Source organism: Triticum urartu, chromosome 6A (genome assembly GCF_056163025.1).
Source record: "Triticum urartu cultivar PI428250 chromosome 6A, HENAU_Tu73, whole genome shotgun sequence".
NCBI lineage: Eukaryota > Viridiplantae > Streptophyta > Magnoliopsida > Poales > Poaceae > Triticum > Triticum urartu.
This window is the reverse complement of record NC_141878.1, coordinates 37,601,846-37,628,801: the sequence shown is the minus strand read 5'-3', so window position 1 is coordinate 37,628,801 and position 26,956 is coordinate 37,601,846. Positions and strand designations below refer to the sequence as shown.

Genomic DNA, 26,956 nt, shown 5'->3' with positions numbered 1-26,956 from the left:
TACGACTCCATCAACCCCGTTCTCTTGAACGCTTCCGCGCGCGATCTACAAGGGTATGTAGATCCACTCCTCCCTCGTTGCTAGATGACTCCATAGATAGATCTTGGTGACACGTAGGAAAATTTTGAATTTATGCTACGTTCCCCAACAGTGTCATCTCCACCACCTTGTTCCCTGATTGCAGCGGCTACATGACGAGCATCAGGAACATAATCCTCGTCATACCGGTGCCAACAATCCACGACTTCATGTCCTGGTTTCTTGCATAGTTGACACCGAACGCGAGTTGAAGAAGATGATCCAGAGGAGGCGTTGGTGTTGGAGTAGCCGCCCCCTCCAGATCATGCGGGGACGTTGCTGTTGGTGTAGCCGCCCCTGCCAGGATGCGCGCTCTGGCTGTTGCTGCGTCCGCGGTCGCTGTTGCCGCTGCTACGGCCATGCCCCTGGTGATCGCGCCCGCGACCAGCTCCTCGACCACGTGAAGCAGCGTTGATGGAGGATTGACGAACGTTCATCCTGTGAAGCAGATTGAGGCGGGCGTCGAAGCTGAGTAATTGGTTGAATAATTCCTGGACAGTCACGGGCTCGACCCGCGCTGCAAGAGCCCACACGACCGGGTTGTAGTCGAGGTCGAGGCTGGCAAGAACATGGGAGACGATCTCTGCATCGCCCAGCCCCGCTCCTGTGCATGCGATCTCGTCCGAGAGCATCTTAATTTTGGCAAGATAATCTGTCATGCTCAGGTTTCCTTTTTTCAGGTTTGTTAATTCAATGCGGGTATTAATGGCTTGGGCTTGAGTTTGGGCAGCAAAAGAGGCATGAATCGCGGCCCATACCTCCACTGGCGTCTGCAATGTGACCACCTGTGCAAGGATCTCGCGAGACAATGAGCCCATCAGAAAACCTTGAACTTGCTGCTGTTGAGCGTACCAGAGGTGGCGTGCAAAATTGACGATCTGTTCCTCCTTCCCGTCCTTGGTGACGGTGAGGGTCTCCGGTGGCGCCTGGCTCGTCGGATCGAGGTGGTGAGCCATCTGTGCGCCCTTGATTTGCGGCAGCACGACGGCTTTCCACATGAGGAAATTGTTCCTCGTGAGCTTCTCCTGTGGTGGTGGCCCAAGGGACATGGCTTGGGTGCTACTGGATGAAGGCGCAAAGGTGGATGACGAGGCGAGGGAGGTGGTGAGCGCACTCATGGTGCTTGATTGGGTGGAGGCGGTGGTCATGGCGAGGTTTGGGTAGGCTAGATGCGATCTCTTTCTCGATCTAGGAAGAAGATGCTCTGATTACCATGAAATAAATCGTGGGAAGCGTTAAACCCTTTTCTCGGACCGCACTTATATTTATATGGATGTTGTCGTGGCTTACAAGATGATCGATCAAGAGTTTGATCGAGAGATACAGAGAAGGTCGGTAGATGAGAAGTTAGACAGAAGAAAGGATAGGAAAGGTTTACAATTCAAACACTAGTCCTATCCCTATACAACTCTATTTCAACAAGGAGGAGAGCGCGGCCGCCACCATGAGGATCGAGATCGGGTCCACGCCACGCAACGGTGGTAGCGAAGGGGAGGAAGGAGTCGGAGGATGACCACATTGGGTATGCATGTGAGGTGTTTGTGATAATGCTAGAGAGAGAGAAGAGAAGGAAGAAGACCAAGTTCAAGGGTCTAGGTGGGGTTTTTTTTTGCGAACTTAGCCAGGTGTGTGAGCCCGACCAAATGATGACGTCATCAAAGTCACTAGAATTTTCTGTTAGTGTTTTTTGCCACCGTCAGAAATTCGGTTCGATGCAAAATGTCATGAATCATAAAGTGGTTGTTTTTCACTAATCGTGACATGAATGTGGTCAATATACTTGTGTGAGGTGCTTGTACAAACAATGAGTCGCTTGGAGAAGCAACAAACAACCGGTAATCCGCAAAAATTAATCTGAATTGGGGGCTGCATGAGATAAATAGAGGAGAGCAAAAAAAAACCTAGGGTTTCCGCGGGCTCTCGCCCAGCAGTCGCCAGGCAGCCTCGTCTCATGTAGCCTTAAGACCATAGAAGGGTAGGGTTCATGTTCTCCTCAAAAAGATGAGGCGATGGCACCTCCCTGAAGATGAAATAGGTGACTTCTTGACTGTCTACTACAATAAGGTTTTGCCCTGTTACGGTGATGGAGGAGAGATGATGGCGGCGCGTCTGCGGCTCGCTCCAGTGTTTAAAGTCGTTGCTAGGTGATCTACGGATCTGGATGTAATTTTTACTCCTGGTGTTTGTTGTACTATCTTCATAGTTGATGAACAGATCGGAAGTTTTCTCGTGAAAAAATAGAGGAGGACACATGAACGCTCTGTGAGCTGTATGGGATGAAGACATACTAAAAGCGGAAGACCTGAGAGAGTGAGTGAGTGAGTGAGTGAGAGATTTAAATTGGATTGTAGGTTGAGAGAGTGAGTGAGTGAGTGAGAGAGAGATTTAAATTGGATTGTAGGTTGTGGCTGAGATATAAGATTTAAGTATGCCATTGTGCCATTCCAGCGAATTTTTAGATGGACATATATTGATCTTTTTTTTTTTGTTGCAACGCACGATTATTTGTGCTAGTTTTTTGATAAAGGGAAAGCTCTGCCCAGCGGGAAAAAGAACAGAAAAATAAAATCTTTTCTTCCCTTCTCTCTCTCGTCTCATCCGCCTCGCCGCCGGGGGATCGCCGGCCGGACCCCATCCCGCAATGCCGCGCCTCCGCCTGCCCCTGCTCCTCCTCCTCCCCGTCACCTTCACCATCTCCGCCCTCCTCTTCCTCTCTTCCTCCCCTCCCCCGCCCCCGCCACAGCCCCCCATCCCCTGCGGCGCCGCCCCCTCCGACGCCACCGCCGGCCGCTGGGTCCCGACCCCGTCTCCCCCGCCGCCACCCCTCTACTCCCAGTCATGCCCCTTCCACCGCAACGCCTGGAACTGCCTCCGCAACGGCCGCCGCCCCGTCGCCGCGCTCTCCTGGGCCCCCACTCGCTGCGGCGCCATCCCGAGGCTCGATCCCGCCGCGTTCCTCGCGGCGGCCAGGAGGCGCCGGATCGGGTTCGTGGGGGACTCGCTGTCGGAGAACCTGGTCGTCGCGTTGCTCTGCGCGCTCCGGTCCGGCGACGGCGGCGCGCGCAAGTGGAAGCGCCGCGGCGCGTGGCGGGGCGGCTACTTCCCCCGGGAGAACGTCGTCGTCGGGTACCACCGCGCCGTGCTGCTCGCCAAGTACACGTGAGTCGTACCACCATCTCTGCTCAGTGCTGCTCCATGATTCTTGTAGATTGCAACACAAGATCAATGCTTTATGTGAGAAACTTTGATTAGGATGAACTGTAGATCTATCTTGCTTAGGATTGCATTTAGGATCCGGACAGCTAGAATGCATCTTTGTGTCTTTTAGTACGGTGGATGAACTGTAGATAGATACAATTTGCTTGGTTTGCTTGTGATATGTGTATGTAAAAGAGAGGAAGTTTGATAATCAGGGACAGTTACTGTGACAGGGGATGTCGCAAACATGAGTGTGCAATACTATTATTTTTTAAATATTCTCGGAAGATAATTCGGGTGATGCATTTCTTTTACCCTCTAGGAATAGGATGAGTTGCACTTCTAGTTATTTGGTTTCGAAGATCTGTGGTTGGCTTCATGATTCATGATCATTGGTGTGTGAGGGACTCAAACTTAACTGTGGCGGTAGTTCTGCTCTCTTAGAGAAATCAGGAATTATTCCATAGCAAGTGGCGTCACGGTGCTACATGCTTAATCTCTGCACTGGTTGGCTGCTGAGCACAGTTCTGTAGTTTTGTCTGCCGGACAGTGAATTCTTGTGCTATTGCTTTTTATTGTAGGTTACACATGCTCTTTACTCTCAGATCCACACAAGAAAAGGCATTTTCCAGTTGCAGAAGTATATTAATGCATAAGAATACATCTTTGTCAATTTTATGAAATTGAGATCTACCTATCGGAACATCCTTATGATTCTGATTGTCTGCCACATCCTTTACTTTGATGATTTCTTTGTAGATGTTAGCATTTTATCCTACTGTTACTGTGTGTTTTGTTTCCTATATCCATATGTTAGGAATGCATAGACAGTTCCGTACTTTCGTGATGTATGAGCTTCAGTAATGTGGATTTTTGTATCAGTAATTTAAAAGTCCATACTTATTAAACCTACACTGATAGCATCTGACATTTCAACTGCGAAACTGCATGCATTTGTGCTTTTGTACACGAATGGGACTATATGGCTTATATGATAAAATCTTAAAACTCACATGGTGATAACTAATGATACAAAGGTGGCAGCCTGTAGAGAATTCCAAACCTCAGAGTGATGGAATAATGGGAACTTACAGAGTTGATGTTGACATTCCTGCTGAGGATTGGGCAAATATCACCAAGTTCTACGACGTACTCATTTTCAACACTGGACACTGGTAAGTATTTACTTGAAATTTTGTTGCTGTGTGCACGCTAACATAGGGTGAAACTTTAATTTCGTTCAAGAGGTACTGAGTTTCTTCATGAGTTTCGTAAGATAATAATACTTAGTAAGTGTTAACACTGCATATTCTCTATGTTGGAACTACTTGGAAACTGGGCTGTTTGTGTCTAGAAAAAGCCTTTTTCCTTTCAGTGTTGAAATGTTATTTGTTTTAAATTTCTGGGTATACTTACCATTGTGAAATAAAAATCCTGTGTTAGCTAGCATGGCAATGTGTATTGCTCTTATACATTCCTTCTATTTTGTGGCAACTATATTTGTAGTTTGGTTACGAGTCATGACTGCGTTTCTCATTATCAGGTGGGGTCCGGATAAATTCCCAAAAGAAACTCCCCTTGTTTTCTACCGAGGAGGAAAACCAATCGAGCCTCCACTCGGCATCTTTGATGGACTGAAGGTAGTCCTCAAAAGTATGAGCTCGTACATCGAAAGGGAGGTCCCAAGTACAACAATGAAGCTGTGGCGCACACAATCACCCAGGCACTTTGATGGAGGCGAATGGGATCACAACGGCAGTTGCTTGTCTAAGAGGCTCCTCGAAGAACACGAGGTACCATTCTAGGTCCAAGCTTTTCATGATCTGACATTTTCCTCAAAAAAAATATAGTCATGACCCCCCTAAAATCCTGTGCAGCTGGATTCCTGGTTCGATCCCAGGTTTGGGGGAGTGAACAAGGAAGCGAGACTAGTAAACTCAGTGATCCAGGAAGCGCTAGTCGGCACGGATATCCAGCTGCTCAACCTGACGTACATGAGCGAGTTCCGTGCCGACGCCCATCCAGCTATCTGGCTCGGGAAGAAGGACGCGGTGGCCGTCTGGGGGCAGGACTGCATGCATTGGTGCCTGCCAGGCGTACCGGACACGTGGGTCGACATCTTGGCTGCGCGGATCTTGCACTACTTCAAGCAGGGTGAAGGTTGACGCCGTGTGCGCTGAAGTTCAGGCCTGTAAATTGTCTGCTGGAAGGAAGATGATATGCTGAACAATGCTGGTGTAATTGGTCTGTCATACTGAGTTTGGGATTGCACTTTGGAACAAATTGCAGCCCTCAAAATTTCAGACGTAAAACTGGACTGCGACTAGGCATCTCTCTGTAACTGTAAATGCAGCATATTTTTGAACGTACAGCTCGGCTCACGGCCACTGAATGTTGAGTGTTGCATGATTATGTTCTTCAGTTTTTCTCGTCTTCCTCTGACACTGCAGTCATGCTTTCTAATAGGCGGTTTAGTCTGGAGGACCTGAAAAACTTACGCAAATTGCAAAAGAAACAAGAAGATTTGGCACCATGTTTAATTGGAATGCGTGCATGCAACCAAAAAAATAATCCAAAATTCGTTGCAGCGCTGTGTTAAGTCTCTTAGGATTAGAATTTCATTCCTAGTGGTGGCAATGGGAGTCGGCACGTCCTGAACACGGATACATATGAACGCGCTTTCCAAAAATGTGTACCCGCTTTTAAAAAATATACTTTAAACGTGTTTTCTAATGTCAAGAAAAAATCAAAACACAATTTTGTGCATCATGCATGTTCGCAATAATATGTCCGCGGCACAAAGTTTTGTGAGAAAAAGTATTTTTTATTTTGTCTCTGAAAAAAGACAAATTAAGTGCTTCTAAATAGCGTTTTGAGGCATAATTTTTTGTCTTTTTGCACAGGCCACAAAAAAAGTTGTTTTTTCATTAACTTTATGCACGCACATAGAACATGGAGATGTCTGCGTGCACCTTTTTCCAGAACTTTTTGGCATTTCAAAATGTGTTTTTCAAAGTGGGTTTATATGTATCCAGGTTCATCCATTCACTTCCCATGGCAATGGTGGCTAAGAATGATGCTTTCCCGAGTCTTGGTCCAACTCGTGGCGGCATAGAGGGTGGGGGTTGTCTGGTCGCTACTTTTTATGGAGTGGGGGATCTGGTTGCATCTTTGTGTTATACTCTCTCCGTTCCTAAATATAAGTCTTTTTAAAGCTTGAAATATGGACAACATTTGGATTAAAATGAGTGAGTTTACACTCTAAAATACGTCTATATACATCTATATATTTTTTATATTGAAATCTCTAAAAGGGCTTGTATTTAGGAACGGAGGGAGTACTCCTTTCGTCCGGTATTACTTGTCGTGAAAATAGATGTATCTAGACATATTTTAATTCTAAATACATCCATTTTTTTATCTATTTCCATGATAAGTCATTTAGGATGGAGGGAGTATTAGATAAAGGTGGTCATCGAAGGTGTCTTATGGCGGAGCAGGCAATGCCTTTTCTAGTTTTGATTCTCTGGCTCCTTCTCTGACCGGCGATGTCTAGCCAGTGTCGATGTTTATGAGGTTATATGTCTTGCTCGATCTATTTGGCTGGATTTGGGACAGTCGTCGAGCCCTCTGCACTGCCTTCTTCTTCGAGATGGCGATCAATTTCTCAGATTCAGAAGTTCAGAAAATGAGTGTTGAGCTTTGCTCATGGCATGCCGCCGACATGGAGAGCCGACGCAATGTCAAGGATAGAAGCTTAAAAAAATAAGGCCGGACATTCTGACCAATAGCCAACCAATATCTGACTCTTAACAGAAGGTTGAAGCCCTCAATAGGACACCATGTGCAACTGCTGATATTCATAATTCAGCTTCGCATCTTCACAACGATCATAGCCGAACCTCTACTACTTAAAAAGAATGTAAGGTTCCATTTCACCTTTTTACCCACCAATCCTTCGTTCACCTTTTCATGTATATGATAATCAATCACCTTAATTATTTACCTCTGAACCAATTCCACTTTAATTTACTTACCAAACTTTTAATCAAAATATAAGGTAATTCATGGACAAAATTTAATGAACATTTATTTACATAATTGCATTATTCTTGACAAATAAATCACAAGCTTACGTACTATAATATCTATATCCTGTTGCAAAGCATGGACATTGTTCTAGTAAGTGAAAATTCCACAAGAGGATTGACACGCTTTTACTCTATACAAAATCGGTATAGTTGGTTACCGGCGTGGACGAGGCTACGAGGTTACGCACTTTTGCTCTATACAAAATTGGTATAGTTGGACTCGTGTGAAAGCACACTTTTCATGTTTTTCGATTGTAACATTAACTTTTTATGCTGAATCATCCATGTATATACGATTATGACTGCGCATCAGTTAATGCAGAGGCTGGGGTCTGTCCTCCTTTTTTCAAAAAATATAAAACGTATTTGTGGTTGGATCTGTTATGTTTGGAATTGTTGGGGGTAGGGACCTTGATTTGGATGAATTACGTTTAGAATCGGATGGCGGATATCGAATCAAATCCACCGCAATGATGCGAAAGAAAAACAAAGCGGGGGTCTGACTCCAACTCCTCCCTCATATGCTACACCAATGAATAGCATGATGAGTTCGGTTAATCAATTTGAAATACCCCATGTTAGGACCTTTAATAGCATGCAAGAAGTATTTAACCATTTAATCATCGACAACTAATTCACAATACACTAGTCCAAACATGTCGATGGATAGGGTAATTGCCCATGCTACTACTTGTTATTCAGCCAATTACCATGAAATTTCATATGCTACACCTTATATTACAAAATTTCAGTGCCATGTGCAATTACTGATGTTTATAATTCAGCATCGCACCTTCACAACAATCATAGCTGAATATTCCACGAGAGGCTATGAGGTTGGTGAACTTTTACTCTATATAAAATCGGTATAGTTAAGAGAAACACTTACTATCAACCCGCAGATCGCAGCGGCCACGTTCACCACCTTGCCTGGATGACACGCATCAAGTGAAGGCCTACATACCATCCTTCATGCAACAGGGGCCATGCTTCTGAAACATATGTGGTGTCGCAATGGTCTATGCGGTTTTTTGTTTTACAACAAAACCTCTCACGAAATTTTTCTGCAACGAGACCTCATTTGAAAAAAAAATTACAACAAAACCTCTCATATTTTTTTTGTGCAACGAGACCTCATTTGAAAAAAAATTATAACAAAATCTCAGTTGCAAAAATCTTTTCGCAACAAAATACTTGTTGCCAAAAAAATATATGCAAAAGACGTGCGTTGCATAAATAGTTTTGCAACAAGATCTGTGTTGCAATGATGGAGGCGCGCTCGGCCGGTCGATGCGGCAGATCTGATGGCTCACGACTCGGTTGATCTTTTAAAAAGATCAGCCGGCGGATATGTAACACACGCCCCTATATATAGTTAATCAATTTTTTTGAGAAGAAACTTGATTTTGGATGAAGAATCGGACGGTGGATATCGAATCAAATCCACCGCGATGACGTGAAGAAAAAACAAAGCGGGGCCCAACTCCAACTCCTCTTTCTCTCTAGTCTCCAGAACAGCTCAGGGAAAAAAAAAGGAATCCTCTCTGCGAGCAGAAGCAAAGCATCCGAACTTCCGAGGCGAGGCAGATTTGGTTCGCGGGGCGGCGTCGGAGGAGGCATCGCCGGCGGCGAGCTCGGCCGGGTCTACCGCGCGCGGGACCGATACGTCGTCCTCCGCCGGCGCGAGCAATGGCGGCGGCGCCGCGGGGCCAGGAGGCAGCGGCGTGGTCGGAGGAGGCGGCGCGGCTGGTCTGGGGCGGCGCCGTGCCGCTCCAGGTCCACCTCCACGACGCCGACGTCACCGCGCTCCCACCGCCCCCGCCCTTCCTGGTAAGACGCCACCCCCCACCGCCGTCCGAAATCCCAAATCTCGGCACTGCGTTCTTGGATTCCAGGATCACGGTTGCTGATAGGTTATAGTCCAGATTGCTTGCTCTCCTCGGAATTTTAGACCCTTAGCTGAAGATTTCGAGGTCTTTTGGCCTGCCCGTGTGCTCCAAAAGCCTGTATTTCAAGGCAAACCCTCACCAAAGTTTGGTACTTTTTTCTTGCATATGAACATGGAGTTGATTCTGCTTACAGAGTCTTTTCTAGTATGCTCCACATCCTGTTTAGGTAATTAGCTGAGTTTGCTGCAGGCATGCTCTTCATATGTTTGATGTGCTGGAAAAAAGAGATAAAACATTTACAAATCTCACTTGCTACTGTATGAAATTCCTGTGTTCCTCTTTCACATTGCTATCTATCAGCCTGAAAAATGGTGTACAATGGGTTGTCTCATAATCTCATCTCTATTAACTAGATATTCCTAAAAATGTGGTGAGAGATTTGTTGCTAAGAGATCATATCTTATATCTGTTTTAGCTCGCAGTCCAAGCTGATAGCCATGTGAGATCATTACTGCCAAAGCGCTTATCTTCCTTTCCTGCCAAGGCGCTTATCTTCCTTTCCTGCCAAAGCGCTTATCTTCCTTTCCACAGGAGTATCTGTTTCGTTTATTAACCTTTATTTTGTCTGCAACAGACTTTAGGGCCAAGAATTGGGTATTTTCCATTGTTGGTGTCGACTATAAAGGCTCATTTCAGCAGCTCACTCCCACCGGGTGTTGATACTGTTTGGTTTGAGTATAAAGGGCTGCCACTGAAATGGTAACATATGTTATCTCCTACTAATATTAATATTGATGGTCTATCACCTTATTTAATCTTGAGAACCCATGTTATTGCTGCCGCTTTTATTTGCTGACAGCCCTTTTTATGTTCACATTGTTAGGTATATACCCATTGGTGTTCTTTTCGACCTTCTCTGTGCAGATCCAGAAAGGCCATGGAATCTAACGGTTAGACTATGAGTCCTCTAGCACTTTTCTTTAGACACGTTTTCTTTTATGATTTGTTTAATTTGCAAGGCGAATTTTTGGTGTTGAAGGTTCATTTATGCCTTAATGGGACGCTGGATTAGTAGAAACCTTTTGATTAACCATGTGCATTTTCTCTTAACATTTAAGTTTGCTGGAAATACTGTTAGATATTGATGCCATAATGTTCTCAGGATCTAGTTAGTTACTTAACTCAGCAATTAAGTTCAATAAATTACCAATTAGAGTGCAAAAATATTCATGTGCATGCCACACATTATGTAATCCTTTCTTAATTGCAATCAGCCATCCATCAGTATACGAATAGTAGAAACCAAGTTTATAACCATCTACTCTTACAGGTACATCTTTTATTGTATATTTTGAAAGTTATTCTTTCTGAAAACATGAGTCATTTGCATGAATCTGCTATTCTGTTTCTATATGTGGTTTTCCCAGTTACTTGCTCCAGTTGTTCGCCGTATGCACACAACTTATGCATAAAATTTGTAGGTTCATTTTAGGGGGTATCCTGCAGATATATTATCGCCATGTGAAGGTGAAGATAGTGTAAAGTGGAACTACAACAATTCCCTGAAAGAGGTTCATTTTGAGAACTAGTGTTATCCGGCAACTCTTTCTTCCAGTCTCAAACAATAGTGTAATAATTTCTCTTTTTCAGGCTGCCTTCATCATAACTGGAAACAGCAAGAATGTGATGAATATGTCCCAGGCTGATCAACTTGCTATGTGGGAATCAGTGAGGAAAGGTATGCTCCCCAGAAACAACCTTTCTGTATGAAGTATACCTAGTTTCTACCATTTATGGACGATGCAGTCTCTCAATGCTTGTAACTTTCGTGCTTTGACTACAGCGTGTTACTTTGTTATTACTTATTATAGGTGACTTGGATAGTTATATGAATATCTCTACCAAGCTTAAGCTTGGACCGTTTGAAGAGGATTTCTTAGTACGGACTTCCTCGTTAGAGCCTCGACAAGGTTCTGATGAGCCTGAATCTCCTGGATCTGTCAAACCATGTATGCTCTTCTGTCATTGAACTCTCTACTTTTGTATTAATTGAACGTTTCAAACCAAATTTATTTTATTTTATTTTTGTTCGCACATTTTTTATATTAGTTAATTGATGCATGCTTTTGACATTCGTAAAACTTCACATACACTTTCAAGTTATACAATAATGGACCTATACATTATTGGAGTTGTATGACATTAAGATACGTCTATGATAAAATGGATTTGTGTCACATTAAGAAATCACCATCTGCTCTGATAGATCTATTCCATTAATACCTTGTTAGGCAGGGTACCTGTTCGATTATACGTGCGCAGAGTTCAACAAGACCTTGAGGATTTAGAAGATGCGAAGCCCGTCAGTGACTGGGAAAGTGTATCCTATATAAATCGGCCATTCGAGATCCGGAAGGAGGGAGGTACGTAGCTCTGCTGCCAATATTTATGTTATCATTTGAATGCCAGTATGGATTGAGGAAGGATTTTGCTTGTTGTAATCACCAACCATGTAATAGTGCTTTTCAGAAAAATGTTAAATATTTTGAATTACCGTTGTCTGGAGATTATCCCCAAACTGAGAAGCATGCACATGTACATTTCTTCCATTGGAAAATTGGTGCAACTTCTGTTTATCCATTTATTTTGAGAGGATATTTATCTACCTATGCTACTACTGTATTTTACTTTCTGCTCTGCGACATCTTTCGAGAAAGCCAGGGTAAAGGGTTTAAGATTTCCTCTTTAACGAGAAACAAGTGTGACTGTAATCAGAGTTGACCCCTGAAACTGTGCAACTACATGTTTACAACTGCCTTCCACTCACACCCTTTGTTTCACGGTGGTTATGGTGTTGCGATAACAGTATTTCTTCTTGACATATAGTTCACTTTGCTCTGTTCTGCAGGTAGAAGCTACATTGCCTTGGAACATGCCTTGGAGACATTGCTACCAGAGTTCTTCAGCTCGAAGCTTACGGCTAGAGCTGCTGATCCTGAACCTGGGGCGACGACACCAGACTCAGAACCCGACGATTCAGGTACCAGTCCAGGCACTCCTCATGACGAGAAACCAGCTTCGGCGAGTCTGCAAGAGACAGATGTGGCCAAGAAGACCAAACTGAAGCTGGTGAGGGTGCAAGGCATCGAGCTCGACATGGACATACCATTCCTTTGGGTGGCCAACAACCTGAAGAACCCCGAATGCTACCTCCATGTTTGTGTATATGTTGGGGCATGAATACAATGTAACAGTGACACAAGAACAGTGTCGAAAGGTTAGATACCATAGGAGGAGTGAGACCAGGAATGGCCTGCTGGTCTTGTTCTTTGGTTGTACATATACAGATGGTAACATCCTTATCGTTTAGGTGTGTCGATGTAAGATCTGCAGTGTTGCTGGGTTTGAATACCATGATGAATGGAATGATTCCTGTTTCACAATTATTGATGTACTGTTCTGGTATGGATATGGAATTGTTGGGAAGGAAGAGCATTCGATGCATGGTGATGCTGTGTAATTCATATGCCATCTCTGTCAAATTTGAGTTAAGTCGTTTAAATGCTCACAACAGCGGGTTTTTTTTTTTGAGCAGTGCCTGCTATCATGGTCATTCGTTCGATGAGGGTACGTGATGAAAAGAAATTTTCGTTTGGGCTGGGGGGGGGGGGGGGGGGGGTGGGGTTCACGTAGCTCCGCTGTTGGAAACATCTATGAATGAAGCATATCTGACTAGCACATGAATGAGTAAGGGGCTGAACAAATCATACCCTCTGTTAGGGCAGGCGGTGGCTTAGCAAGAAAAATAGGATTATGGGGGCCGGGTTGTCAAAACATGTTGGGGAGGGTCTCCGCCACTGAGGCCGGATGTTGCCCGCGCCTTCTTCTTGGCGGCGTCATCCTCGGCCGTGACGTCGGAGTCGGGGAAGTGGTGATGAAGACGAACCATGAGCAGTCACGCCGAGACGTACTCCTCAGAAACCTTATCACCTTTCCCATGCAAGATCACAAAAGAACGAGGTTCCAGAGGCCTGTTCTCCCGACCGGATATGCACACGGCCGTCGGAATGGGATTGCCGAAAGTAACATGAAGAGACTAACAGTAGGACCAGCTAGGGTTGTATGAGGAGAGACTGAGTTGGGACCAGCCAACGCCTCAACATATAGGCATCCGTGTAGGTAGTCATGGGCCTAAATCCAACGACCAAGTCGGCATGCAGCGGGGTAGGCCCATGATCGAGTCGGCATGCAAACAGGTAGGCACATGTAGCTAGATGCAACGTCTCGGATAGTCTGCTGACACGATCCCATTAAGTTTACTTCATCGTATTTGAGTAAACAACGTCTACAATACAAGTTCATCAACTTTCCAAACTTGTTTTTGGGCATCCTAACTTTCGCTTTGGAGAACACATTCGGTTCAAACCGACAGCTCGGGCTCGTCGTATGCTACCGATGTGGACGAGGCTACGAGGTTGGCGCATCTTTACTCTGCAAAATTGGTATATTTGGACTTGCGTGAAAGCACATTTTCTCGATGGTACCATTAATTTTGTATATGTAGTGTTATCCATGTACTCCCTTCATATCAAAATATAAGACGCTTTTGCAGTTTAAATTTGGACAGCAAGAAGCCTCGTATTTTGATACAGAGGTAGTATATGTGATTATGACTATGTGCATCAATCGATGTAGAGGCCGGGAGTTTATCCTTTAAAAAAATCGGGGTTGCTATTTCACATCTAGATGTGAAATAGCTATCTCACATCTAAGTTTACAGTCACAGGATTAAACTTGCAATAAGATTTGTGCAATTGGGAAATAATCTGTATCGTACTGTTCCAGTCCTCATCGATGTGTGTTCTGTGTCTTGTTGGGCCTTTTTTGTTCGCTTTGCTAGCTCGTCCCCTGTGTCTGCCTGGGCCTTGTTGTTGTGGTCCTTTGTTTTTTTCGCTGTTGGCTGCGTTTTTCTATTTCATTTCACAAGTCTGTGCTACGACTCCGTCCTAGTTCTTCTCATTTTTGTACACTCCCATTTTGGCTCCTAGAATTTGTTTTTTTGTTCATTTCTGTTTTATTTTGTTTTTGTTTTCTTTTTTACTTCATTATTTGTTTTATATTTTCTAGTTTCTCATTTTCTATTTCTTTCTCCATTTATTCTTTACTTATTAGTTTAAAATTCATGAACTAGTTTTCACTTTGTCATATGTTAATTTTCAATGTCATACAAATTTTGATCACCGGTTATTTTGTCACGCGCACTTTGTGTTGCGTCATGTGTTTGGTGTCTACTTGTCGACTTATTCGTGCGTATGTCTTTTGTTGTGCCATTTTCGCGGCGTGGTCTAGGTCCTGCTTTGGATTGGTTTGCTAATTCTCATCCAAATGAGAGTTAACAATGTTTTAGCTAACTCATATTACTGTTAGATGCACGTGCTTCTGAGTCGTGCTCGTCGTTATTGTGTCCTGTTTTTTGTTTGTCTCTCGTAGAGCAGTGAGACCCGATATGACATTTTTAGTGGTCCGTTATTATGTTTTGTGTATTGTTTTTTTGTGGCTTAGGCTTTTTGTGGAGGGCCACATATCTTTTTATTCTCTGTTTTGTTTTATTTTGGTTTGACGTGTAGCAAGATAAGATTGTAACTAGATTTTTCTCTTTAGATTGGCTAAATCTAATCTTGATGAGTTTTAGCTCATCTAAATCTATAAATGTCTAATTTGTTTGTTTTAATGTTTGCACAAACTCGATCATGCGCGTCTGAGTTAGCTCGTCCTTTTCTGTCGCTCGTCTTTCTGTCTCGTTTGTTTTCTGTCGTCATGTTCTCGCGTTTCTTTTCACCTGGGCCTATATATCTCGTCGTTTGGGGGCTCAACGGTGAAGCTCATCCCCTATCTTCTCACTGACCAAACTTTGGCCCTGTCATTTTGCATGTGTTTTGTTTTTCATCCCAATTATATGTCCATCCTTTGACATGCAACCGAGCGTGTAGTTTGTTTCATCCTAGTTGCAACTCGACCCTTGACTCGCAACTAGGCATAGTTTCGTAATTGCCCCAGGAGCAAATCCACCCTTGACTTGTAACTGGAGCATGTGCTTTTATTTTCATCCTAGTTGCAGGTCCACCATTGATACGCAATTGGGCATGTAGTTTGTTTCATCCTAGTTGCAAGTCGACCCTTGAGTCGCAACTGGACTCCTAGTTTCGTAGTTGTCCCAGGTACAAGTCCACACTTGACTCGCAACTGGAGCATGTATTTTTTTTTCATCCTAGTTGCATCTCCACAATTAACACGCAACTGGGCCTATATTATCTCTCATCTTAGTTGCAAGTCGACCCTTGACTCTCAACTTAGCACGTAGTTTCGTAGTTTTCTCAGGTGCAAGACCACCACCTACTCGCAACTGGGCTCGTAGTTGTCAGAGTTGCAAGCCCACCATTGACTCGCAACTTAGCACGTAGTTTTATAGTTTTCCAAGGTGCAAGACCACCATCTACCCGCAACTGGCTCGTAGTTGTCAGAGTTGCAAGCCCACCCTCGACTCGCAACTAGAGCATGTGTTTTAGTTTTTCATCCCAGTTGCAGGTCCACCATTGGCACGCAACTGTGATTGTAGTTTTTCTCATGTTAGTTGCAAGTCCACCCTTGACTCGCAACTAGGACCATAGTTTGTTTCATCCCAATTGCAAGTCAACTCTTTGACTTGTAATTGGGCTCGTTGTTTCTTAGTTGTCCCAAATGCAAGTCCACCCTCGACTTGTAACTGGGGCACAATCTTTTTTGTCGCAGTTGCAAGTCCACCCACGACTCGCAACTAGGGACCGACTTTTTTTTTTGCTTAGTTGTAAGTCCACCCTTGACTCGCAACCTGGGCCCATCCTTTTCTGTCCTAGTTGCAAGTCATTTTTCGACTCACAACTCGGGCCCGACCTTTTTTTTACTAGTTGCAAGTCCACCCTCGACTCGCAACTGGGGTCAGGTCTTTTTTGTCCTAGTTGCAAGTCCATCCTCGACTCGCAACTGGGGTCCGATCATTTTTTCTTCCAGTTGTAGGTCCATCCTTGACTCGCAACTAGGGTCCGACCTTTTTTTTGTCCCAGTTGCAATCCTAGCCCCGACTCGTAACTAGGACCCAACCTTTTTTATCCCAATTGCAAGTCCACCCTCAACTCACGACTGGGGGTCTGACATTTTTTTGTCTCGGTTTGTGATGCCCCCGATTTGACCATACACTAATCATACACGCAAATGTGTACGACCAAGATCAGGGACTCACGGGAAGATATCACAACACAACTCTAGACACAAATTAAAATAATACAAGCTTTATATTACAAGCCAGGGGCCTCGAAGGCTCGAATACAATGCTCGAAGGCACAAGAGTCAGCGGAAGCAACAATATCTGAGTACAGACATAAGTTAAACAAGTTTGCCTTAAGAAGGCTAGCACAAACTGGGATACAGATCGAAAGAGGCGTAGGCCTCCTGCCTGGGATCCTCCTAACTACTCCTGGTCGTCGTCAGCGGGCATCACGTAGTAGTAGGCACCTCCGGTGTAGTAGGAGTCGTCGTCGAAGGTGGCGTCTGGCTCCTGGGCTCCAACATCTGGTTGCGACAACCAGAAAGAAAGGAAAGGGGGAAAAAGGGGGAGAAAGCAACCGTGAGTACTCATCCAAAGTACTCGCAAGCAAGGAACTACACTACATATGCATGGGTATCAAATGGAATAAGGGTATCATATGTGGACTGAACTGCAGAATGCCAGAATAAGAGGGGGATAGCTAGTCCTTTCGAAGACTACGCTTCTGGCAACCTCCATCTTGCAGCATGTAGAAGAGAGTAGACGGGAGTCCTCCAAGTAGCATCGTATAGCATAAACCTAACCGATGATCCTCCCCTCGTCGCCCTGTGAGAGAGTGATCACCGGTTGTATCTGGCACTTGGAAGGGTGTGTTTTATTAAGTATCCGGTTCTAGTTGTCATAAGGTCAAGGTACAACTCCAAGTCGTCCTGTTACCGAAGATCACGGCTATTCGAATAGATTAACTTCCCTGCAGGGGTGCACCACATAACCCAACACGCTCGATCCCATTTGGCCGGACACACTTTTCTGGGTCATGCCCGGCCTCGGAAGATCAACACGTCGCAGCCCCACCTAGACCAACAGAGAGGTCAGCACGCCGGTCTAAACCTAAGCGCCCAGGGGTCTGGGCCCATCGCCCTCAGCACACCTGCACGTTGCGTGGGCGGCCGGAAGCAGACCTAGCCTAGTAGGCGTTCCAGTCCAATCCAGCGCGCGCCGCTCTGTTGCTGACGTCACGAAGGCTTCGGCTGATACCACGACGTCGAGTGCCCATAATTGTCCCCGCGTAGATGGTTAGTGCGTATAGGCCAGTAGCCAGACTCAGATCAAATACCAAGATCTCGTTAAACGTGTTAAGTATCTGCGAACGCCGACCAGGGCCAGGCCCACCTCTCTCCTAGGTGGTCTCAACCTGCCATGTCGCTCCGCCTCAAGTAACAGTCGGGGGCCGTCGGGAACCCAGGCCCACCTCTACCGGGATGGAGCCACCTGCCCCTTCAGCCCCCATCTCCGAACAGTACCACAGGTAATGAAACTGTGTAAAGTATATAGCATATGCCCGTGATCACCTCCCGAAGTGATCACGGCCCAGTAGTATAGCATGGCAGACGGACAAGAGTCTAGGGCCACTGATGGAACACTAGCATCCTATACTAAGCAGTAGGATAGCAGGTAATGGTAACAACAGTAGTAGCAAGGACAGGCTATGCATCAGGATAGGAATAACGAAAGCAGTAACATGCTACACTACTCTAATGCAAGCAGTATAGAGGAGAGTAGGCGATATCTGGTGATCAAGGGGGGGGGCTTGCCTGGTTGCTCTGGCAAGAGAGAGGGGTCGTCAACTCCGTAGTCGTACTGGGTAGCAGCGGCGTCGGTCTCGGTGTCTATTGAGAGAAGAGGGGGGAGAAACAATAAATATATAAGCAAGCATATGCATAGTGATGCATGACATGACAAGTAACGACGTTAGAGGTGCCCTAACGCGGTTGTAGGTGATACCGGTGAAGGGGGATAACATCCGGGAAAGTATCCCCGGTGTTTCGTGTTTTCGAGCAGAGGAGCCGGAGGGGAAAAGTTGCGAGTTTGACATGTTAGGGGTGCGTGGCGGATGAACGGGCTGCGTATCCGGGTTCGTCTCATCATTCTGAGCAACTTTCATGTAGAAAGCATTTTCATCCGAGTTACGGATTAAAAGATATGATTTTCTAAAGATTTAAATCATTTTCTGATATTTAATTTAATTCAAAAATGGATATATGACATCAGCATGATGTCATGCTGACGTCAGCAGTCAACAGGGGTTGACTGGTCAACCTGACGTGTGGGGCCGGTCAGTGCCTAGTCAGCGGTACAGTCAGCGTTGACTGGGTCAAAGTTGACCAGTCAACAGGGCCAATGGGGCCCATCTGTCAGTGTCACATATTTTAAAAAGGGGGGTTTAAATTAAGCTAACTAGGGGTGGGGCCCCACTGTCATTGACTATTAACTAACCTAATAGATTAATTAACTAAACTAAGTGATTAGGTTAATCTAATCAGGATTAATTAAACCAATTAATTCTTCAATTAATTAATATTTTAATTAGTATTTATTAATTTATTTATTAAATCCTTTTTTTCATTCTGGGCATGGGCCCCGTTTGCCATAGGCACCAGGGGCTTAGCGGGCGTGCGGGCAGCGGGTTACGGGCGCTGGCGCAGCCAAGCGAACCCGGGCAACGGCGACCCTGGCGAGCGCAGCCGCAGTGGCCAAGGCGGCGGGGTGGCGCGGCCGGGCCGGCGAGTGGCCAAGCGGGCGCGGGTCAGTATGCGAGCGGGCGCCGGCGGCTGCAAAGCGGCACGAGCGGGGCGGGGCGGCAAGCCGGAGCGGTCAGCGCAGCGGGGAACGGTGCAGGGCTCGTGGCGAAGGACGCGGGGCCTCCGAGCGGCGCCGCGGTGTAGTGGCCGGAGTTGGGCGGCGGGTGCAGCGAGCAGGAGGGCGCGGGTCCGTGGGCGGGCACTGGCCGGTCGGGAACGCGGCGCGGGCGCGGCCAGAGGTCGCCGGGCGCGGGCTAGGTGAGGGGGAGAGAAGGAGAGGCCAGGGGCGATCGGGCTGCAGCGCGGTTGTGCCGGGGCGCACGGCGCGCGCGAGGTAGAGCGGGCGCGGCCGGGGCCTGGTGGCCGCGAGCGTGTGATCGGGCGTGCGCACGCGGGAGGAAGCGGCAGCAGGCGAGCGCTGCGGGTGAGCACGCGGAGGAGCACGACCGCGTCGACGGGGACGAGGGGGAGGAAGAGGCCGGGGGCCTCACCGGGTGCCTGTAGGGACTGGGGCAGCGGGGGTCGAGGTGGGAAGATGGGGACGGTGCGGCGAAGAGGATGCAGGCCGGCGAGGGGGGGGGGGTCCGGCGACGGGGAGGTCGAGGCGGAGGCACGGTCTAGGCGGCGGCGTGCGCGCGGGGGAGAGGGGCGAGGGGATCGGGATCTCCTCCTGATCCAGATCCGAACGAGGGGAGTGGGGGGGAGCGAGTGGGGCGACGGGGTGGTTAGGGTTTCGGGGATGAGTGGATAAGGGGGAGTGGGGGGAGGCCGGTTGGGCCTGCGGCCGAATGGGCCGGCCTGCTGGGCCGAAGCCCAGTGGGGGGCCTTCTCTTCCTTTTCTTTTTTTGTTTGTTTTTCCCCTTTGTATTTTCTTTTACTATTTCTTTTCTGTTTTAATTCATTTAAAAGCAGTTAGGCATTTTATAAAAATGTGTTTACTTCACCATAATTACCGATGCAATAATAGACATAGCCCGAACATTTTATTTTTAATATTTGAAAACTTTCATTGTCGACTTTAAATTTAAGCTTGAATTTGACACGGTTTCGAATTATCCCGAGATTAGTAACAGTAATCGCAGATGTCATGGCATCATTAGGAGAGTTTTACTGTAGCCAAATTATCCGGGCGTTACAAATCTCCTCCACTACAAGAAATCTCGTCCCGAGATTTAGGAGGTACAAGAAAACAACGCGGGGTATTCATCACGTAGGCGATCCTCGCGTTCCCAAGTGGCTTCGTCTTCAGAGTGATTCGACCACTAGACTTTGAGGAATTTGATCGCCTTCTGACGTGTGCGGCGTTCAGCTTGGTCAAGGATGCGGACCGGGTGCTCTTTATAAGAGAGGTCCTGTTGCAATTCGAGCACTTCATGATCCACCGCTCGGATTGGATCCTTGAAGCAACGGCGGAGTTGTGACACATGGAACACATCGTGAACCTGAGAAAGGTTCGGCGGAAGCTCCAGTTGATATGCCACCTTTCCACGCCTTTCGAGAATAGTGAAGGGACCGATATAGCGAGGAGCTAGCTTGCCCTTGATCCCGAAGCGGTGAGCACCCTTCATTGGTGTAACTCGAAGATAAGCCTTTTCGCCAGGTTGATAGACCATCTCTTGGTGATGACGGTCATACTGACTTTTCTGACGTGACTGAGCAGTCTTGAGATTCTCGCGAATAATGCGAACTTGTTCTTCGGCCTGTTGGATAATATCCGGACCGAAGAGTGGACGTTCCCCCGTTTCTGACCAGTTCAGAGGGGTTCGACACTTCCGTCCATATAGCACTTCGAAGGGGGACATCTTCAGACTAGCTTGATAGCTATTATTATAAGAGAACTCGGCATATGGAAGAGATTCCTCCCATTTCTTGCCGAATGATATTACACAAGCTCGAAGCATGTCTTCGAGAACTTGGTTGACACGTTCAACTTGCCCTTGTGACTGCGGATGAAACGCAGTACTGAAAGATAAGTGAGTCCCCATAGCTTCTTGGAAACTTGCCCAGAATCTTGAAGTGAATAAGCTGCCACGGTCCGAACTGATAACCAGTGGAATACCGTGAAGTGAAACAATTCTGGACATGTAGAGAGTAGCAAGCTGACTAGCAGTGATTGTCTCTTTGACCGCCAGAAAATGGGCAACTTTGGAAAGCCGGTCAATGACGACAAGAATAGCATCATTACCTTTCTGTGACTTGGGAAATCCAATGACGAAGTCCATCTCAACATGGTCCCATTTCCATTCAGGAATAGAGATAGGTTGTAGAGTTCCAGCAGGCCTTTGATGCTCTGCTTTGATTCGGCGACAAACGTCACACTCAGCAACATAACGAGCAATGTCCTGCTTCATATTAGACCACCAGAATCTTTGACGAATATCCTGGTACATCTTCGTACTACCAGGATGGATGGACAGAGGCGTATCATGAGCTTCTTGCATAACCCTTTTAGTCTTATCCAGGTTTTTCTTCGAACATGGTACCACTAGGCGGCCTTTGAAATACAAGGCGCCATCGTCGGCAATAGTGAAGAATGAGGGCTTTCCTTCTGCTAGATGGCGTTTAATCTTATGGACTTCAGAGTCATAACCTTGAATAGTCTTTATACCAGCTACGAAATCTGGTACGACAGTCAGGGTATTTAGAGAACCCTTAGTAACAACAAGAAGATTCATCTTGCGGAATTCCGGGGGAGGGGGAGCGAGTGCTCTAGGAGGAACAATATGGAGGTTCAGCTTTCTAAATTCTTCGACAAGCAAGGGCTGAACTTTATGAACCTGGAGGTGGTTGCAGTAAGACTTGCGGCTCAAGGCATCAGCCATTACATTAGCCTTGCTGGGGGTATAGGATGTACCCACATCAAAGTCTGCAACAGTCTCCATCCATCTCTGCTGACGGAGGTTCAGATCTGGCTGAGTAAACAGATACTTCAGACTTTGATGGTCAGTGAAGATCTCACAACGATTACCGAGAAGGTAATGTCGCCACTGCTTCAGTGCATGAATGACAGCAGCCAGCTCGAGGTCGTGAACTGGGTAGTTTTCTTCGTGAGGGCGCAGTTGACGAGAGGCATAAGCAATCACTCTGCGCTCCTGCATTAGGACACAGCCTAATCCTTGACGGGAAGCGTCACAGTAAATGACAAAGTCCTTCTTAGTATCAGGTGGTGCAAGCACGGGGGCAGAAGTCAACTTGTCTTTGAGCACCTGGAAACTTTCCTGACACTTGTCTGTCCAGTCAAACTTGACACCCTTATGCAACAGATTAGTCAGGGGCCTGGCAATCTTGGAGAAGTTCTCGACGAATCGACGACAATAGCTGGCGAGACCGAGGAAACTTCGGACTTGCTTCACATTCTTCGGAGGAGTCCAATCAAGAATAGCCTGAACTCGTTCAGGGTTGACGGCAATACCATCTTTGGAGATGACATGCCCAAGATAGGTTACTTCGGGGAGCCAAAATTCACACTTGGAATACTTAGCATACAGCTGATGCTCCCGAAGCTTTTCCAGCACAAGACGAAGATGTTCAGCATGTTCCTCCTTGTTCTTGGAAAATACAAGGATATCATCCAAATAAACCATGACGAACTTGTTGAGGTAATCCATGAATATATAATTCATCAGACGAGAGAAGGTGGCTGGAGCATTCGTTAAGCCGAATGACATGACGGTGTACTCGTATGATCCATACCGAGTCACGAAGGCGGTTTTTGGGATGTCCTCTTCACGAACACGGATCTGGTGGTAACCCAACCTCAAGTCGAGTTTGGAGAACACTGATGAGCCAGCCAGTTGATCATAAAGATCATTGATCCGAGGAAGAGGGTATTTATTCTGAATGGTAGCTTGGTTTATAGGACGGTAGTCTTGGACCAATCGGTTTGTCCCATCCTTCTTCCTAACAAAGAGAGAAGGTGCTCCCCAAGGAGAGCAATTTGGGCGAATGAAACCTTTGACAAGAGATTTGTCGATTTCCTCCTTAAGCTCAATGAGCTCATGCGGCGGCATCTTGTAGGGTCGTTTAGCTATAGGGGTGGTGCCGGGTTTCAAGTCGATGATGAATTCGACAGCTCTAGCAGGGGGAATCCCTGGAAGCTCTTCTGGGAAGACATCTTGGAATTCACAAATGACGGGAATGTTTTCAATGCCCTCGAGTGGTGCAACGTTCAACGCATTCAAGGCATAAAGCCGTGCCTCGGCGTTTTGCACCAGATGAGCTTGGTAAGTAACTATTTCGTCTGAAGGGTGTAGCAGATGGACGGTCTTAGTGGCGCAAACTATAGAAGCAGTATGCGCTTTTAACCAATTCATTTCCAGAATGAGATCAATGCTACAGGACTTCAGTACGATGGGAGAGACAAGGAATTCCAGTCCTTCGATTTCTATAGGGACGTCGTTGCAAATCATGGAGGTTCGACATTGGCCCGCAGGGGTGTGTACTAATAGTGAAGCATTCATGTCCTCACATTTAATGTCGTGCAAGCATGCAAAACCTTCTGACATGAATGAATGCGATGCACCTGTATCAAATAAAACGGATGCTGGTACTGAATTTACGAGGAGGGTACCCATCACAGTAGCAGGCTGGTCTTGAGCTTCGCTCAGATCAACGTGGTTGGCATGAACACGACCATAAGACTTGGCATTGTTGCTGCGGGGCTGGTTATTTCCACGGCCAGTTGCTGGAAGGGCCAGTTGATTCTGGTTCTGGTTGCATTCCCTAGAACGATGCCCTGGTTGTCCACACCTGAAGCACAACCCATTATTGGGAGTGGGAACAGGAGCTTGTGGTGGTGGAGCTCGGAGTCTTGGCTGCCTAGTCGGAGGAGCAGGCAGACGAGGTGCAGCATAGGTCTGCCTTGGAGTAGGTGCATCCGGCTGGTACAAGCTATTGGGAATCCATATCTTGCGCTTCTGCGAGGACGGGCCCGAAGATGAGCCCGTGTCATGGTTGCGCCTATGAGAGCTCTGGTATTCCTGCAGACCAGTTTCGACATTGATGGCTTTGTTCACCCGAGTGGCGAAATCAGCAAAGTCATGCACTAGAAGTGCGAGCTTGATGTTAGCTTGAAGGCCATCATGGAACTTCTCCTGTCTGCGTGTATCAGTTGCAATGTCTTCTTCAGCATAGCGGGACAAATCAAGAAACTCCCGCTGGTAAGCTTCCACAGTTTTGTTGCCTTGGGTGAGGTTGCGGAACTCACGCTTCTTCCGGTCCATGACTCCCTGAGGAATGAAGCGAGCACGGAAGGCAGCTTGGAAGTCTGGCCAGGTGATGATTGTTCCAGCTGGCAGAGTACGCCTGTGGCTTTCCCACCATCGAGTTGCGGGTCCCTTCAGGAAGAAGGAAGCAAAGGTGACATAGCTGGCATGGGCTACATCAGCAGACTCCATCTCATAGGTGATGTCACGGAGCCAGTCATCAGCATCCAGAGGCTGAGTTGAGCTGCGGTACACAGTTGGGTTCAGGCGCATGAAATCCTGCAGAGTTACTGGGGTTGGCTGCTGGTTCATATCGGGGCGAGGAAACTGAGCCATCATATTCTCCATGAACTGGCGATTCATCTCAAGCTGTTGGATCATACCAGCCATGTACTCAGGCGGTGGTGGGGCGTTGCCACCACGACCACGACCACCTGGTCTAACCATCCTGCTAATATTTAACAGGGGTAGTTCAGCATTGAGAAATTTGCAAAAAAAAAAACAAAAAACAAGAGTCATTCATGATGGAACATGCACAACGAAAGCAGCACGATAGATACTACATAGTAGTCGGCATATCTTACAAAAGAGATCATGCATAGAGTTCATTACACAGTGTTCAGTACATAGTCTAAGACATCATAGGCGGCACACAGGCTCGCGGCGAATGCATCTAACCCTAATAAGCAAGTCTACGTCAGTCCCATACGGTACTGCGGAGGTAGGTGTAGCCCGACAGCTGGTAGTGACGCGAAGGGAAGACCTCCACGCGAGTAGCCTGGGGTCCGCGGATACTCTGGTGCGGAACCCGATGCACAGGTGGTAGGAGAGGACCCAATGCAGGAGAGTAGCCTCCCACATCTGGCCAGCCGACGCCCTGGGGCATCACGGTCCGGGCAGGGTAGATCGCAGAACGCGACAGATCACCAGAGCGGACAGAGGGGTGCAACAGCGTCAGAGCATGATACAGGTGCTGATGGGTGGTGTACAACTCGTGGCGAAGAGCTCGGTTAGCTCTATCCAGCCCATCAGCATGCAGAACCAGGTTCTGATGGTAGAAGGGCTCTCAGGTGACAGTGGAGTAGGCAGCAGTGTAGTATCCCTCCGCACCAACATCGGATGCGATAGCAATGTGCCTGAAGGGGGAGGTATCCAACTCCTGACACTCTCCACGGAGACGTGTCAGAGCAGCATAAGCAGCATCGTGGACCGCCATATCGATAGTCACTCCAACACCATGAGCAGTGTGCAGCACGGTAGTGGAGTCATACTCCCGAGAGTAGAGGTGGACGATGGCACGGTACTGCTCCTGGTTGAAGTCCTGATACTCCTCATAGACGGTGTACTCAGGGTGCCAGCGATAACCCAGATAGGTCATCATCTCAACCAACACAGCAGGTGATCCTGAGGCACCAATGGCCGTCGTGTGGCGCACGACCTGCCTCGTGGGTTCCATCTGAAAACAAAGATGTTTTCACAGGAGTCAAATGACCATGTGGATAATGTTCAAGTACTACTCTAAAGAATAACTAGGGCTTATCCAACTTTGGGGTGAACGTGGTCACGGGATCCTAGTGTTAGAGTTAGTAAAATCGTTTAACCCGAGTAGGAGAGAGTTCAGAGTCCCAGAGTAAGGATCGAGGAGTAAAAGATCCTAATACCACCCAGATGGCGATGTGGGCCCATAAGGCACACAATCATGTTAGTAAAAGTTTTTATAATGTCTAGACTCAACTTCGGCCAAGGAGTGTGGAAGGGGGATTCCTACAGGCAGTCGGCTCTAATACCAACTTGTGACGCCCCCGATTTGACCGTACACTAATCATACACGCAAATGTGTACGACCAAGATCAAGGACTCACGGGAAGATATCACAACACAACTCTAGACACAAATTAAAATAATACAAGCTTTATATTACAAGCCAGGGGCCTTGAAGGCTCGAATACAATGCTCGAAGGCACAAGAGTCAGCGAAAGCAACAATATCTGAGTACAGACATAAGTTAAACAAGTTTGCCTTAAGAAGGCTAGCACAAACTGGGATACAGATCGAAAGAGGCGCAGGCCTCCTGCCTGGGATCCTCCTAACTACTCCTGGTCGTCGTCAGCGGGCATCACGTAGTAGTAGGCACCTCCGGTGTAGTAGCAGTCGTCGTCGAAGGTGGCGTCTGGCTCCTGGGCTCTAACATCTGGTTGCGACAACCAGAAAGAAAGGAAAGGGGGAAAAAGGGGGAGAAAGCAACCGTGTGTACTCATCCATGTTGGGGAACGTAGCAGAAAACAAAATTTTTCCTACGGTTTCACCAAGATCCATCTTAGGAGTTCATCTAGCAACGAGTGATTAGATGCATCTACGTACCATGTAGATCGCGAGCGGAAGCGTTCAAAGAACGGGGATGAGGTAGTCGAACACGACGTGATCCAAATCACCGGAGATCCTAGCACCGAACGGAAGACACCTCCGCGTTCAACACACGTACGGTCAGCGTAACGTCTCCTTCTTCTTGATCCAGCAAGAGGGAAGGAGAGGTTGAGGAAGATGGCTCCTGCAGCAGCACGACGGCGTGGTGATGGTGAAGCTGCAATACTCCGTCAGGGCTTCGCCAAGCACT

The 26,956-nt window shown here is 47.0% G+C and overlaps 2 protein-coding genes across 2 annotated transcripts; both read left to right on the top strand.

Moving 5' to 3' along the window:
• The first annotated feature begins 2,616 nt into the window (after window positions 1–2,616).
• Window positions 2,617–5,705, top strand: LOC125516237 (protein trichome birefringence-like 12). Its single transcript, XM_048681713.2, has 4 exons — window positions 2,617–3,237; window positions 4,314–4,451; window positions 4,820–5,069; window positions 5,154–5,705. Exons 1-4 carry the CDS (start codon window positions 2,720–2,722, stop codon window positions 5,439–5,441), a joined length of 1,194 nt encoding a protein of 397 aa, XP_048537670.2. The 5' UTR covers window positions 2,617–2,719; the 3' UTR covers window positions 5,442–5,705.
• Window positions 5,706–8,867: 3,162 nt separating this feature from the next.
• On the top strand, window positions 8,868–12,699 carry LOC125515614 (autophagy protein 5-like). The gene is made up of 8 exons (XM_048681124.2): window positions 8,868–9,197; window positions 9,891–10,015; window positions 10,140–10,206; window positions 10,738–10,827; window positions 10,907–10,994; window positions 11,128–11,265; window positions 11,548–11,679; window positions 12,165–12,699. Exons 1-8 carry the CDS (start codon window positions 9,057–9,059, stop codon window positions 12,494–12,496), a joined length of 1,113 nt encoding a protein of 370 aa, XP_048537081.1. The 5' UTR covers window positions 8,868–9,056; the 3' UTR covers window positions 12,497–12,699.
• Window positions 12,700–26,956: the final 14,257 nt, after the last annotated feature.

What these genes read in the sequence shown, in the direction of transcription:
- LOC125516237 (XM_048681713.2), top strand. Translation starts at nt 2,720, where the DNA reads ATGCCGCGCCTCCGCCTGCCCCTGCTCCTCCTCCTCCCCGTCACCTTC. An exon ending in GTGCTGCTCGCCAAGTACAC is followed by an intron (nt 3,238 to 4,313) that starts GTGAGTCGTACC and finishes AATGATACAAAG; the next exon opens with GTGGCAGCCTGTAGAGAATT. An exon ending in GGCTCCTCGAAGAACACGAG is followed by an intron (nt 5,070 to 5,153) that starts GTACCATTCTAG and finishes AATCCTGTGCAG; the next exon opens with CTGGATTCCTGGTTCGATCC.
- LOC125515614 (XM_048681124.2), top strand. Translation starts at nt 9,057, where the DNA reads ATGGCGGCGGCGCCGCGGGGCCAGGAGGCAGCGGCGTGGTCGGAGGAG. An exon ending in GTGGGAATCAGTGAGGAAAG is followed by an intron (nt 10,995 to 11,127) that starts GTATGCTCCCCA and finishes TACTTATTATAG; the next exon opens with GTGACTTGGATAGTTATATG. An exon ending in CGAGATCCGGAAGGAGGGAG is followed by an intron (nt 11,680 to 12,164) that starts GTACGTAGCTCT and finishes TCTGTTCTGCAG; the next exon opens with GTAGAAGCTACATTGCCTTG.